The following is a 14,577-nucleotide window of genomic DNA, read 5'->3' as shown; positions in this document are numbered from 1 at the left end:
AAAATCAACTATTACAAACATTAAATTCAATTTAATTTAACTAATTAGAGTTAATTTGAAAAATAATTCACATATAAATTGTATATGATGAGATTCGGACCTAAATACTCAAGATACAATAGAGTTGATTCTATTTATATTTAAGATAATGTCCTAAATTCAATAAAATTTATTTATAGGGTTAATTAATCAAAATATTTCATGTATACTATGTACATATTTAATTCTTATTTCATTTTACATTTTTATATTTAAAAAATAATTTAATAAATTGGAAGGATTATATAATTGAAATTTAAATATTAAAAATCTTGATAATAGAGTTTTAGTTCAGTTGACATTATTACTATTGTAGCAATTAGAAATATGTGAATTTGATTGCACTTAAATGCGTATTATTCTTCATTTTATGGGTTTGAAGTACGGGTAATATTAGGAGTTGTATAAAAAATATTTAAAATTTTATAGATTTTTTAAACATGTTTAGATGACCAAAACATATCCAAACTTAGAACCATTTGGTGAAACTTAAATGAGAATAATTTTTTTAAAAAAAATCCATATATATTTTATATAAAGTGAGACTCGAATTTAAAATCTTAAAAAATTTAGATTTCAATTTTACGGTTAAATTCACTCTGCATTGACAAAATTTTATGATTGTTCAATAGGTCATTCTTAAGGGAGAGCATAAGTTGGTTAAGATTGACTTAACTGATAGATTTGATTAAGTTAATTTAGGGCTTAGGGGTTTAAATCAATTGTAGTATCGATATATTTAGTTATGTTGATCAATTATTAATTATTGAATTTTATAATTGAATTGAACTATTTAATCGCCTTAATATTTAATATATTTTTAATTATTTTAATGTATTAATATTTTATAATATATTTATTATCATTTTTTAAAATATAAAATCATTGCATTTAAGTTTATATATTAATTGATTGCATTAATATTGTTCATGACGATGAGTTAAATAAATTAAAATAAAAAATGATTAAAATATTATGTTAGTCCTTATATTTAAAAGTTAAAAAATTAATTTTATTTTTATTTTTTTCAATTTAAAATTCTAGTCGAATCATTATCATTATTGGTAAGTTTTCTAAAAAAGTTTCAATTTATAGCATCATATGCCATGTCACATGAGGATAGTTAAATCAAAATATCAAGTTGACAAATCTTGATTAAAAAAATACTTATAATTTTAATAACTTGATTGATATTTTTAAATAAAATAAAAAAGTAAAAAGACATAATTTTTAACTTTTTAATTAGAAGGGCTAAATCTCAAATTTTGTCAGATTAGAGGGACTAACAACATATTTTAACCTAAAAAATTTGATCAACCCTATCGAATTAAACCGTTAATACGGGGGCAAGAGTAAAGAAGACAATGGCAATTAAGTAAGTTTGGGAATTCCGACAGCAAAAGACAAAAAATGGTATTTTAGTATGAATAATAAACAGAGGATCAATCATAGTCTACGAAATTCTGAATGTAATAGTTTATTTATACTTTATAGTCTTTCGTCCTCATATTCCAAAAAGGAAAAAGAAAAAGAAAAGCAAGCATTTTTTTATTTCTATTTTATATTCAATTTCTCACCAGAATTTTGATTTCCAGATTTTCTTGGTATTGCATTCTAAGAAAAGTAATTTCTTTTTCCAGGTTTTCGATTTTTTTATTATTAAAGTTTACTCTTTAGGAACAATTTCTAGTGAGGTGAAGTTAATTATAATCGCGGTTCCAGATTCGTTTCCGATCTCGTTTCTGGATTTTGTTTCGTTGAAAAATGGCGAAGCGTGGATATAAGCTGCGTATCCTTTACCTTAAATTCTTGTGTGTGTGTTTTTAATTTTTCGTCATTATTATTGAAATGCTGTAAAGAAATTAGAGGAAAATGAAAAAAAAAAAATCACCAGCGTTACTTGAGCTCAAGTAATCTCAAGTTGAAGAAAAAAAATTCGTTCTTTTTTTTTTTTTAATTTAATGTAAATATGAAAACTTAAAGGCATTTGCATTTGGTTTATTACTTTAGTTGCTTCCTTGATGAAATGAATATAGAGGAAATTGTGGCTCATACGGCAAATGTGAATTGTTTAAGTATAGGAAAGAAGACATGTAAACTTCTTATTACAGGTGGAGATGATCATAAAGTATATGTTTGGGCAATTGGGAAAACCACTTCTTTAATGGTAAAGTTTTAATTTAATTTTTGGATAAATAGATGCTTATAAGAATAAGAGTTATATATATATATATATTGGAGCTTGACTAAGTGTGTTGATGCACAGAGTCTTTGTGGTCATTCTAGTCCGGTTGAATCGCTAGTTTTCGATTCCGAGGAAGTTTCGGTGCTTGCTGGAGCATCTACGGGTGCGATAAAGCTTTGGGATCTCGAAGAAACTAAGAGTAAGTCATTGATTTCTGCCTGGAAATCATGTCATGAGCTGCATTGAACCTGTATGCTATAGTGTTTCTTAGGTGTAGACAAAAAGAATAATGCTGGATAAGATATCCTCCTGTTTATATCTAATTGAAGTAACTTATAAAATGCTTGATGTTCTTGAAGTGTAGTGGTTCGTGGATTTACCGGACACAGATCTAATTGCACTGCCATGGATTTCCATCCATTTGGTGAGTTCTTTGCTTCTGGTTCCATGGACAGAAGTCTAAAGATATGGGATATTAGAAAAAAGGGGTGCATACATACATACAAGAGCCATACTCGAGGCATTAGTTCGATTAGATTCTCTCCTGATGGCCGCTGGGTAGTTTCGGGTGGATTCGATAATGTTGTAAAGGTAACTTGAGATCATAATCTGCATTGAATCAATCGTCAGTTTGTTTAGTATAATCATATCCATCTTTTCACTGCTGAATAGGTGTGGGATCTAACTGCTGGGAAACTCTTGAATGAGTTCAAGTTTCACGAAGGACATATTCGTTCCATCAACTTCCATCCTCTTGAGTTTCTCCTTGCCACAGGTGAGCCTGATTCAGTAGGACTCCTTAAGTGCCTCATGCATTGTACTTTGTTCCTTTTGGCATTTTGTATGTGGAGCACATGAATCCAATATTTGTGCTTTGTTTTAGTCCTCTTTATGCCTCTAGAGACCAGCATTTTCTTGGGAACAACCTAACTGATATGTGACCAAAATTTTCAGGTTCAGCAGATAGAACAGTGAAATTCTGGGATTTAGAGACCTTTGAACTGATTGGATCTTCCAAACCTGAGGTATACATAAGACCCCCCTAGTTGATATAATTAGCCTTTTCATCATTCTTCAATGAAATGTTTATGTTTCAGGCTAAAGGGGCTCGGTCAGTTACCTTTCACCCTGATGGGAAAACCCTTTTCTGTGGATCAGATGATGGTTTTAAGGTTATATCTTCCATTGTAAAACTGGTTAGATTCTATCTGAAATCAAAGAGCAAACATCTCAATTTTCTTTTTCATAATTGTAGGTTTACTCATGGGAGCCAATAGTTTGTCATAATTCTGCTGATATGGGATGGTCGACACTCGGTGACCTCTGCATAAATAAAGGCAAACTTTTGGGTTGTTCGTATTATCGAAATTCGGTCGGAGTTTGGATAGCAGATATAGCGGTATTTGTATTGGCTTCTTAACTCATATTCCTTTTATGTTGGTTCAATGTTGAACTGTTGATCAAGTATAACCCTTGTTTGTGCAAGTCTCAGCATATTGTGCCATATGGACAAAAAGATCATATGGAGAAAGCAGGGAATTTCATGAGGTCAACTTTGGGATCACGGCCCTTATCGCCTGATTACGAGACAAAGGAAATTAAGAACATCTATGTTGACAGTAAGTTCTCTTTTCTGTTGCTTTGGGTTTGTCCTTTTGAACTGGTTGGTCTAAATATTGCTCCACTGATGACAAATAAATGTGAAGAAGAGAATTTAGTTTCCAAATGTATAGTTTATGTGAAAGCCTTTAGCTATAGTTTTTCTGACATGATGTTGTCATTTCTGCTATAAGCTGCTGGTGGTTACCCCGTTGTTATGCAAAAAGATGTCTCTTTGAAATCTCCGAAACCGGTACTGCCATTGGATGCCAATGAAAAAAATCAGGCAGCAGAGAACCAGAGTCCTGGAGCAGGACTTAATATTAAATCCAATGGACAATCGGGTGACAAGTCTGTTACCAAGCCGAGTGTTGTTCTGCAGGATGTCGATAAAGACTATACGAATACCGGAGAAGAATCTATTACCTTTTCAGGGACAAAATCAGGCATGTTGCTCAAACCAGGTCATGTTAGAAGACTATCTTTCAACAATTTTGAGGTTGAAAAGCTGTCAGCTGCAGTTGAACCCGGAACTCATAGTGATATGAAAACTGGGTTAGATAGTGCAATTGATCTGGATTCTGAAACTAGGACATCCCCTAATCAAGATATTTGTAAGTTTTGGTTTATACCATGTTGTCATTTGCTTCTATGGTTACACATTTCCTTCTATAATTATATAGTGATATTGTTCTTTCATTCAAGACAAGTCTTATGAGATATAAAATAGATGATGTAGTGATACTAGAAATTTCTTCTTTGGCAGTGGCGGTTGTTCCAGGGACAACGCGCAGTTTGGTTGAGAGGTTTGAACGACAAGAGAAATTGAATAGCGGTCGCGATCTTGCAAGTGATAATGGGAATTGTGCCGGAAATCGAAGTTCTAGAATGGAATCAACTTGTAGCTCTAAGGGTAGCATTACTGGAGATCAAATTTCTAGCCATGCATCTAGTGGCATCGTTACTGCCATTTCTATAAAGGAATCAACATCTGCTTCGGATGGTATCATTTTGAGAAATCAATTTTCTCAAAGGGAAGCAACCTCTGCTACAATGACTGGAAATCACATTCCTTTGAGAGGATTGAATTCTTCTAATGATGAGAATGTCAGTATTATTGAAAGCCAAATTCCAAAGGGTGAACCAAGCTCTGCTACCGATGGAAGCATAACTGATAACCTGATGCAAACACACGACATATTCGTAAGCACTCTCCGGTCACGCTTGACAAAGTTACAGGTAAACTTTAGCTGTATATAGTGTTGCTTTTGTAAAAAGAAACTGGGAAATGAATTCTCCATCATTCATATTTTTGTCTTTCTTTCGTTGGATTTCTTGATTGATTTATGGTTAACATGTAGGTCGTGCGGCTTTTTTGGGTAAAGAATGATATCAAAGGTGCAATCGATGCCTTACGGAAGCTGCCAGACCATTCTGTGGGTATTTATTGGAAGATTTCATGTGTGTTGCTTTATTCTGTTATTGATGATGGTTTGCAAGTAGTACCCAGAGGCTTTTCTTGCATGTTGTCGCTAGATAAGTCTCAAATTACTTGTGGTGCAGGTGCAAGTAGATTCGATCAGTGTTTTCATGCAAAAAATGGAGATTCTCACCTTAGATCTGTTCTCTGGCCTACTTCCGGTGCTTACCGGCTTATTAGATAGCAAAATCGAAAGGTAATCTCAGAGCAAACCTGTAGCTCTTGTTGTAGGATATAGTTCTTGTAATGCTTGAGATATGAAAATGCAGGCACGTAATTGTCTCGTTGGAGATGCTCCTGAAGCTTGTAGCAGTTTTTGGTCCTGTGATACGCTTAACTGCTTTGGCTCCACGCAGTGTCAGTGTTGATCTTCACGGCGAGCAAAGGTGCTATTGATTAATACTGATTTACAAATACCTGCATTTATGGTTTCTCATCTATTGTGTTTGAAAAAGCCGCAATGAACCGATTATTTTTCTTCTGAGCACAGGCGAGAATGCTGCAACCAATGTTCCATGCAACTGGAGAAGATTCACAAACTTCTCCCACTGCTCCAAAGGTAAGATGCTAATACATTTTTTAATCGAATCCAACGTTGTAATGATTACTCGATATCCTCAATGGTAGTTTGCATACGATGATGTTTATATAATATCAACATATCCCCCATGAAAAATAGGTATTTCCTTTGTGTTACTACAGGAGAGGTGGTACCATAGCTCGATGTGCACACGAACTGAATCTAGTTCTTCAAGAATGACAATGGAAGTTCCCGACCAGGCACCATCTAAACCGTTTGCTGCCGAAGCATGAAAAATTGACTCGAGTGCAGTGTTTGCCGGTTGTGACTTTACTATATTTTGCTCTGCCTGCTTTTGGTGGTAGTCGACTGCTAGCTCGGTAAGCATCGGCACTCGAGCCGGTTACAACTTGAAGATGGAAATTGCCTTGTCATTCTTTGATGCTATATATTGTTGTTTGTAAGCTCTTCGTTAAAAAAATGTACGAATGCAACTCTGTAAGCATGTGCCAATGCAAATATTCTCCTGTTAATATTCTGTGACATACATACATACATACATACATATTGTTTTAATCTTCATTTGATGGTGCCAAATGTAGGCTTTATTTGGAAGTTGGTTTTTTTATTTCTTTGAAGCTGGTAAAAGTAGCATTCATTTGTCTTTGTTGGTCAACATCGTACTAGAGAATGATCATAAGGCTTCTGAATTTCTTACAAATGCATTGTATTAATGTTTCAATTTCATGAAAGACAAAAGATAGGGTGGTTTTTTTGGTGTCTTTAATAAAAATTGGATGTCCTTCTCACTCCATATTACAACAAGAGAATGATGCCCAAAATAATGGTCCATTCTCTTTGAGTTTGACTTGCTTTGCATATTAGTTTATTCCACTGTAGTTTGGAGTTGACCCACCGGCGGATTTTGGATTGACTCTTGGAGGGTTTAATTAAAATTTTTAGTAGAGTTTGATAAAAAAATTTCTAAAAAATTTGGGGTCTAACTAAAATTTACAAAAAAATTAAAAGAAAAAAATTTTAAATTTTTGACAGCTTAATTAAAATTTCAAAAAAAAAAAGGAAAGATTTAATGACAATTTTATAAATTTTTTGAGGTCAAATCCTCTCACATTCCTATAAGTATCTACCTCTTATTCAATTTTATCTAAATTGAATTAGATCAACCGATCAAATCGATTGGACTAGAAATTGATTGAGGTATCGATTGAATCGAGAATTCAATTGAGTTAAAAAATTCAATTGAATTGATAATTAAACCAAATTTCAATAATATTTTATTTTTATCAATTTTTTAATACAACTACCCATACACTTATTCATAGATAAATCTATATATTATTACTACCATCATCACCACAAACTAAAATAAATTAATGAGATTTAACTTCACATTATTTAAGCATAGTAGGACTTGTGATCACAAACTACTCACGATCTTAACTTTATGATTAAAAATAAAAATCAAGAATATTTACACATAGTAGTTACTTTTATCATTAAAATCAAAGCATGATGATAAATTAATCTTTAACCGTTTACATCTTTTGTCAGTTTAGCCTATTTTTTTGTTTAGCTAAATTTGGTCCTCAACATTTTAAAAAGAGTTGAGCTTGATCATTAACGTTTAAAAAAAATATCGAATTAATTTTTTAATGAAAATACCGGCTAAAATGTTAAACTTTTTAAACATAGCAACTCACATGGTGATCTATGTGAACTTCATGCTTTTTTTTTATGAATTTTTATGAACTTTTATATATATTTTTTAATTTTTAAAATATTTGTTTACCATGAGGATTGACACACCAACATTGTTAAAAAAAAAGTAATGTTTTAATCAGTATTCTATTAAAAAAAGACTTTTTTTTAAGATTAATACTTAAATTTAGCTAAAATAATAATAATCAAATGGATGAAAAAAAGGTAAATGTTAAAGAACTTAATTTGCAATTATTCCTAAAAATCAAAACCCAAATTTTAGTTAATAGACCTTATAGGTAAATCCTATTCGCTCTCCAACATATACAATGAAACAAGCTATAAAGCAACAAATCAATTTCTTCGATCAATCCGTTTGTTTCAACAAAATGCCAAGAAATAAATATAATATCATCTGCTATTTTCTTGCCGTCGACCTTCTCGTTTCTAAATTTCGTTTTTCTCTTTAACCTCAAAGCAAATACACCTTTTTTTTTAATGAAGATGAAGACAAGTGTTCCTTCATTTCTCTGTATATATATCTTTATATATATAACAGCATTTGCCATCCCATTTTGAGCAAACCCAAAGTTGCTTCTTATACAATAATATAACTTTTCATTTCCATTAGTCTTTATAGGAAATACTTTCAAACCCTGTTAATGGCTGCTCACCACAATAAGAACCCTTTTCACAACGAAGAAGATGATCAAGTCAATCCTTTTTCAGTGAGTTCCCTCTCTCTCTCTCTCAACCCTTTCCATATACATATAATATATATATGTACAGTAACTTGAAATCTTATTTTTATTTTCTATTTTGAGTTTTTACGAACAAAACAAAATAGGTCGAATTTTTATTTTAGTCCCTCTACAATGCTGAAAATTTGGATTGATCCTTTTACTTTTATAATATGGTGGTTAAAATATGATGTATTGATATGTTCAAATTTTATACAAGTACAGAGATTAACGGCCCTAACATGTAAAAAATTATGTCAAACTAAACTAGAGGTATTAAATCTCAATTTCAATATAATAGAGGGACTAAAATACAATTAGACAAATATTTACAGTAAAATGATTGCATAATTGTTAAAAAAAAAAAAATTCTTGCAGAACCCTTCACAGTATTCACACTCAAGGCTTTCGGCATTACCTCATGAACCAGCCAACTTTGATTATGGTCATCGGCATCCAGCCATTGACGTTGCTCTTGATAAAGAAATGGTAAAATAAGTCATAGGTCTTTATACTCTTCAAAAATTTGAAATTTAGTTCTTATCCTTTTATTTTTAAGAATCTAATCTCACTACCTTTTAGATTTTAAAATTTAGGTCCAATTGTCAATATTATTAATCTTTTTTTGCTAAATTGGTTTGTGCACGTCATATCAGGGTAGTCTAATCAACATGTCAAGGTAACAAATTCTGATAAAAAAATACTAATAATATTAGTGGTTGGATTGAGATTTTTAAATTAAAGAAATAAGAAAACTTGATTTTTTTAACTTTGTAAGTACATGGATTAAATTTCAAATTCTGGATAAATACAGGGACTAACAACATATTTTAACCTTACTTTAACTATTTCAAAGTGAAACATTGATTTTTGTGAGATTTGAAATGTAGAATTTACAGCATAAAGAGAGAGAACTTAAAACCAAGGAAGCTGAAATCAGAAAGAGAGAGGAGGTAAATACCTGAACAAATTCGAGTACCAACACTCGTGGATTCTATCTGATTTATGTTCGATCGTTTTACATTCTAATTATGGTTAATCTAGTGTGTTTGTGCTAATCTTTATAACTAACTAGATGCTTACTCATATTTGGGGGGAATGCAGGAAGTTAAAAAGAAAGAAGAAGCTCTTGCAAGAGGTAACATTTTTGTATTTTCTATTTGATTAATCTTTTCTCTTTTGAAAATTTTGGAGTTAAAATTATCTGTATTGGAACATACCTGTATACATCACTCACTCGAGTCCGGCTAACATGGTCTTGGCAATTAGCACTGATGTCACCCACACTAAACAGTTGTTTTGAAATGCAGCTGGAGTTTTTCTGGATATCAAAAATTGGCCACCATTTTTCCCAATCATACACCATGATATTGCAAATGAAATACCCGATTATCTACACCGTGTGCAATATGTAGCTTTCGCCACTTTATTAGGTATGTAATGTAAACCCTTCATGTCAGATGCAAAGCTTAGATTATAGCTTATTGCATATATTTCACTTGGTCCTAAAGAACTATTAATAGTAATGGAATGATGTGGTAAATTTCTGCAGGAATGATCCTTTGCCTTGTCTGGAATGCCATATCTGTTTCTGCTGCAAGCCTCAAAGGGAGAGGTAGGATTTACATATCTTCTTTAATATTTGCAATAATCTGTTGTTTAGATTCTGAGTGTTGAATCTTAAAAAACATCTGCTTTTTAGGAATTGTAATCTGGTTCCTTGCCGTCATCTACTTAATAGTTGGGGTACCAGGAGCCTATTTTTTGTGGTACCGTCCACTATATCGCGCTTGCAGGTACTCAAACTTGTATGATCATATAGCTTTCAAACTTTGAATAATGTTCTTATCAGTCTTTTAACTTATCATTTCATGATCATCTTGCAGGAAAGACAGTGCATTTAGATTTGGATGGTTTTTCATATTTTATATGGTAAAATTGCATTTTATTTATCCGGTGATCCCCCCCAAGCTTTGGCATGGCAGCTATTATAAACTGTTCCTTTGGTTTCAGGTACATATATGCTTCTGCATCTTTGCTGCTGTTGCTCCGCCTATATTCCGTCAAGGGTTTTCGTTACCGTAAGTTCCTTTTTAACTTTCCGGCTACGTTGCTTGGACTCTTAAGTTTTTCTTAGAGTATCCTACATTTAGACTCGAGTTTGAGTAATATAGCTTGCCGGACTGTATGACATGATGCAGGGGAATACTGAGTGCATTGGATGCTATGAGCCAAAGTGCTATTCTTGGGGTAAAGATAGCTATGCCTTCAAAATCTCATTTCTTCATTTTCGAAAGCTTATATAACTTAAGCCATGACCGATGTTTGCTTTGCACAGATCTTGTACTTTATCGGGTTCGGATTATTCAGTGCCGAGGCGCTGTTAAGCATCTGGGTCTTTCAGGTCTCTTTTAACTATTGGTCAACTACATTATTTGACATTTGCTATTCTAACAATCATTGTTTAACCATGTTTTCGGCTTCTGCAGAGAGTGTACAGGTTTTTCCGGGGAACCGGTAAGGCTGCAGAGGCAAAGAGCCAAGCTGCAAGAGGGAGAGCAATGGCTGCAGCAAGTTAATGAAGGAAAATGAAATAAAATAGCTGAGCAAGCTCTCATGTTGATCATCATCTCATGCAGCAAGTTAATGAAGGAAAAAGAACAATGACGCTGTATTTTTTTTGGGGAGGGGGGGGGGTCGTGTGACGATGTAAAATCATTCAATTTCAATGTTTTCTAAGTTTAGAAATTTACATTCAATACATTGTTTATGTTGGAACCAGTTAATTATGTATTTTTTTTTCCTGTTTTATATAGCTAATGCAATTCAATTTATACGGTTCATATAAGGGTAATAAGGATCTTATTTATAAGAAATGATAAAAAGTATTTATTCAATAAACCAAAATAAATTTAAAAAGGATTTTGAAATTGAAAGAAAACTAAAAGAGATTAAAAATAATATTTGAGATTAATATAATGAAAATCTTGATTTTAATTTTGATTCATGAAGTTTATCATTGATAATTTTAATTTGATGTCTTTAATAACAAATAAGTTTAGAATAAAACGCTAAGAATTTAGTTTAATAATAACATAAAATACTAAAGAGATTCAATTGTGACTAACAAACCCACGCAAGTGATATTAACAATAAATTGTATATTTCGACATACACAACCATACTATTTGTTACAAATACTAAAATAATTTAACAATTACGGATTAAAAATTCTAATTCACGAGACAAATATTTTAAGATATTGAATATGGGTCCTATATTCAACAAATAAAAATATTTCTTCCAACTTTACAAAAAAAATTATTTTAATTTTTCATCTCTTTTAATTATTAAATTTACAATATTTATCAAATCGTAAAATTATTAAGGTGGCATCTAGATGTATTGATTTTCACCCTTAAATTTCTCACAAATTTGTAACTATAATAAAACAAAGTATTGAAAATCTTAAGAATGTAAACATTTATACAGCAATGGTGCCAAATGTAGGGTTTCTTTGGATGTATTTATTTGTTTTTAAAGCTCGTTCATTTGTCTTCTCCATGTATATATATATCTTAGATATGATTTTCCTTTTTTATTCGGTTGTCCTTGTCCAAATAAAACTTAACCATTTTTTTAAAGGGTTTATTTAATACATATAAGCCAAAAATAATTAAAAAATCAATTAAGCTCTCTATATCAGTATTTTTCTTCACTTCCTCGCTAACATTTTACAATGTCAATTGTCACATCAGCCGTTACGTCATTTACTATATTATCACTTAACGATCTATTAGGGTTTCGTCAAAAAATTATATTTCAATGTTTCAACTAATTGTTAGCTTTCAGTTAAGTACACAATTGATAAGTTGTAATTTTCAATTAGGGACTTAACTGATATCTTAATTATTTGGGTAAACTATACTCAATGTCACTAAACTATTAGTAAGTTTATATTTTGGTCACTCAACTTCAAAAAGTTACAAAATGGTCACTAAATTATTTGAAAATTTTCATTTAAGTTATTGAACTGTTAAAATAGTTGTTGTATGGCCTTCTTTGTTCGCACCACCTACATAAATCGAAAACTCCCCTTCCCCTTCTCTTCTATAGTTCGGCTTTTTTTTCATGAAATAACTTTGAATGTCATAAATTTGCAAACCAAAATCTAAACAGCTTTCTTCTACAATTTCTGACACTCACCGTCAATTTGACTTAGAACTAAGGTATGTTTTTTTCTATTTGTTGATGGGTACTAATCCATTGTACCGCTCGTTGAATCGTCGCTTGGAGCTCATTAACCTAAATTTAAATTTAGGAGTTGGAATCACTTCAAATTACGACATTGTGTATATCAAAAACAAAACCTAGACTTCAATTTAATTAAGAAATGACATAATGATTTATTTAAGCCTTCAACTTTACAGAAAAAAATTATTTTAACATTTCATTTAATTTTTCATTTCTTTTAACCTTTAAACATGTATTGTTTATCAAACCACCCCAAAATTGATAGAAAAGTTAACATATGTTAACTTTGATGATGTGGCAGCCCACGTGTAGACTAAGTAGCAATTAATTAATTTTTTAAAAATTAAAAATATTAAAAAATATTTTTTTATAATTTTAATAATTTTTAAATTTTAAATAATTTTTTATAACTTTTTTGAATCTTAAAAATTAATTAATTGCTTATGTGACACCCACGTGGAAATCCACGTGTATGTCACGTTAGCAGAGTTAATGTTTGTTAACTTTTCAATCTATTTTGGGTAATTTGACAAACCGTGTAAGTTTAAGGACTAAAAAAAATAGAAAAATTAAATGAATAGCTAAAATAATTTCTTTTTGTAAAATTGGAGAGCCAAATAAGTCACTATGCCTTAAGAAATCAATTAGCAGTTGCAGAGTTAGAAAATTTTTTTGGGGACAGAATTAAGTTATATATTTTTACCATTTTAATAATCTATATCTTTATGATTTTTAAAGGATCAAATCAAATTTTTGTTATTTTTTAGAAGTCAAAGTACAATTTTATTATTAATAATTTTAAATTTTATAAATTATAAAAGATTTAAATAGAAAATATTTGATTTGAGGAGTTGGGAACACTGCGAGCAGCCGTGGCTCCGCCACTTTCAATCAGGATAAACACCCTATGTTGATGTTTCTCTGAGAATACCGAGACATATATAATCCATAAACAATGAAGCAAGCATATAACAACAAGTTTCAAAATTGGGTTTCCTCTTTAATTTCAAAGCAATGTTACATATTATTAATGAAGACAAAGTTCCTTCAATTCGCTGGTGTATATATAATGAACATTTTCCCCTCCCTTTTGAGCAACCGCAATTTGCTCATCATACATTAATATATAACTTTGCATTGCATTTCCATTGGTCTCTACAGAAATACTTCAAACCCTATTAATGGCTGCCCACCACGATAAGAACCCTTTTGACTGCGAAGAAGATGATCAAGTTAATCCTTTTTCAGTGAGTTTCCTCTCTCTCTCTCAACCCTTTTCATATAATGATATATAGGTTAAATTCTGTTATTAATCCATGTACTATGTGTAAGTGGTGGATTTAATTTCGGGACTTTAATTTGATCATTTTCGGTCTTTATACCTTTCAAATTTTAGTTCTGACTAAATTTCAAAATTTGATGCAGCAAAAATACTATAGTATGTGTAATGCTGTGTCAATTTACTTTTTTCACAGAACACTAAAAATAGCCAATTACTAGTTTTATGACTAAAGTGTGTATTAAAACTGAAAATTTGAAATTAAAAAAAAATATATAAATACTAAGAATGACCTAGTTGGAGAAGAAAACTAAAATTGATCAAATTAAAATATAAAGGGACTAAATTCACAATTTACACAAAGTAGAGGGTCTAATAGCATATTTGACTTATGTATATATGTTTGGAAATTTCAACAGTATAGTTTGGTGTAAACTTGCAGAACCCTTCACATTATTCACACGAACCTGTCAACTATGATCCAAATCCAGCCATTGGCATTACTCCTGATAAAGCAGCGATAATTAAAGTGTTGAAGTTGGTCAGCATGCAGCCAACACTTGACAGAAAGCAAGCCAAGAAGGTCGAGCAAGGCAGAGGCTACAGGAGCAAGCTCAATTGATCAAGCTTTGTTCATTTTGTAATATTTTAGTTAATGAAATGTAATTAGTTCATTTAGAACAAGGTTAGGTAGATGATTGATGTACTTTTGCTGATGTATGAGCTGATAATTCAGCTTTGCTTGTATGCACAAGTTAATTA

General features: G+C 31.3%; 2 protein-coding genes across 7 annotated transcripts; both read left to right on the top strand.

Moving 5' to 3' along the window:
- Positions 1 to 1,446: 1,446 nt before the first annotated feature.
- On the top strand, positions 1,447 to 6,405 carry LOC107891791 (katanin p80 WD40 repeat-containing subunit B1 homolog KTN80.1). Of its 6 annotated transcripts, XM_041100392.1 has the most exons (17): positions 1,447 to 1,508; positions 1,680 to 1,828; positions 2,076 to 2,206; positions 2,306 to 2,423; positions 2,589 to 2,815; positions 2,897 to 2,999; positions 3,179 to 3,249; positions 3,322 to 3,396; positions 3,480 to 3,623; positions 3,711 to 3,843; positions 4,018 to 4,437; positions 4,590 to 5,062; positions 5,185 to 5,259; positions 5,387 to 5,499; positions 5,573 to 5,689; positions 5,794 to 5,862; positions 6,006 to 6,405. In XM_041100392.1, the coding sequence occupies exons 2-17, from the start codon at positions 1,804 to 1,806 to the stop codon at positions 6,061 to 6,063; spliced, it is 2,352 nt and encodes a 783-aa protein (XP_040956326.1). In that variant the 5' UTR covers positions 1,447 to 1,508; positions 1,680 to 1,803; the 3' UTR covers positions 6,064 to 6,405. The 6 variants fall into 6 exon arrangements, 4 of the variants coding, with proteins under 4 accessions (XP_040956326.1, XP_040956325.1, XP_040956327.1 ...); XM_041100391.1 differs by having other exon boundaries at positions 1,497 to 1,828; XM_041100393.1 differs by lacking the exon at positions 1,447 to 1,508 and having other exon boundaries at positions 1,535 to 1,828; positions 3,717 to 3,843.
- Positions 6,406 to 8,688: 2,283 nt separating this feature from the next.
- LOC107892613 (secretory carrier-associated membrane protein) lies at positions 8,689 to 11,116 on the top strand. The gene is made up of 11 exons (XM_041100390.1): positions 8,689 to 8,771; positions 9,173 to 9,235; positions 9,387 to 9,420; positions 9,593 to 9,715; positions 9,835 to 9,897; positions 9,985 to 10,078; positions 10,169 to 10,214; positions 10,296 to 10,363; positions 10,484 to 10,532; positions 10,621 to 10,669; positions 10,776 to 11,116. The coding sequence occupies exons 1-11, from the start codon at positions 8,769 to 8,771 to the stop codon at positions 10,859 to 10,861; spliced, it is 678 nt and encodes a 225-aa protein (XP_040956324.1). The 5' UTR covers positions 8,689 to 8,768; the 3' UTR covers positions 10,862 to 11,116.
- Positions 11,117 to 14,577: the final 3,461 nt, after the last annotated feature.

Source organism: Gossypium hirsutum, chromosome D09 (genome assembly GCF_007990345.1).
Source record: "Gossypium hirsutum isolate 1008001.06 chromosome D09, Gossypium_hirsutum_v2.1, whole genome shotgun sequence".
Taxonomy (NCBI): domain Eukaryota; kingdom Viridiplantae; phylum Streptophyta; class Magnoliopsida; order Malvales; family Malvaceae; genus Gossypium; species Gossypium hirsutum.
This window is presented reverse-complemented; position numbering and strand designations above follow the sequence as displayed.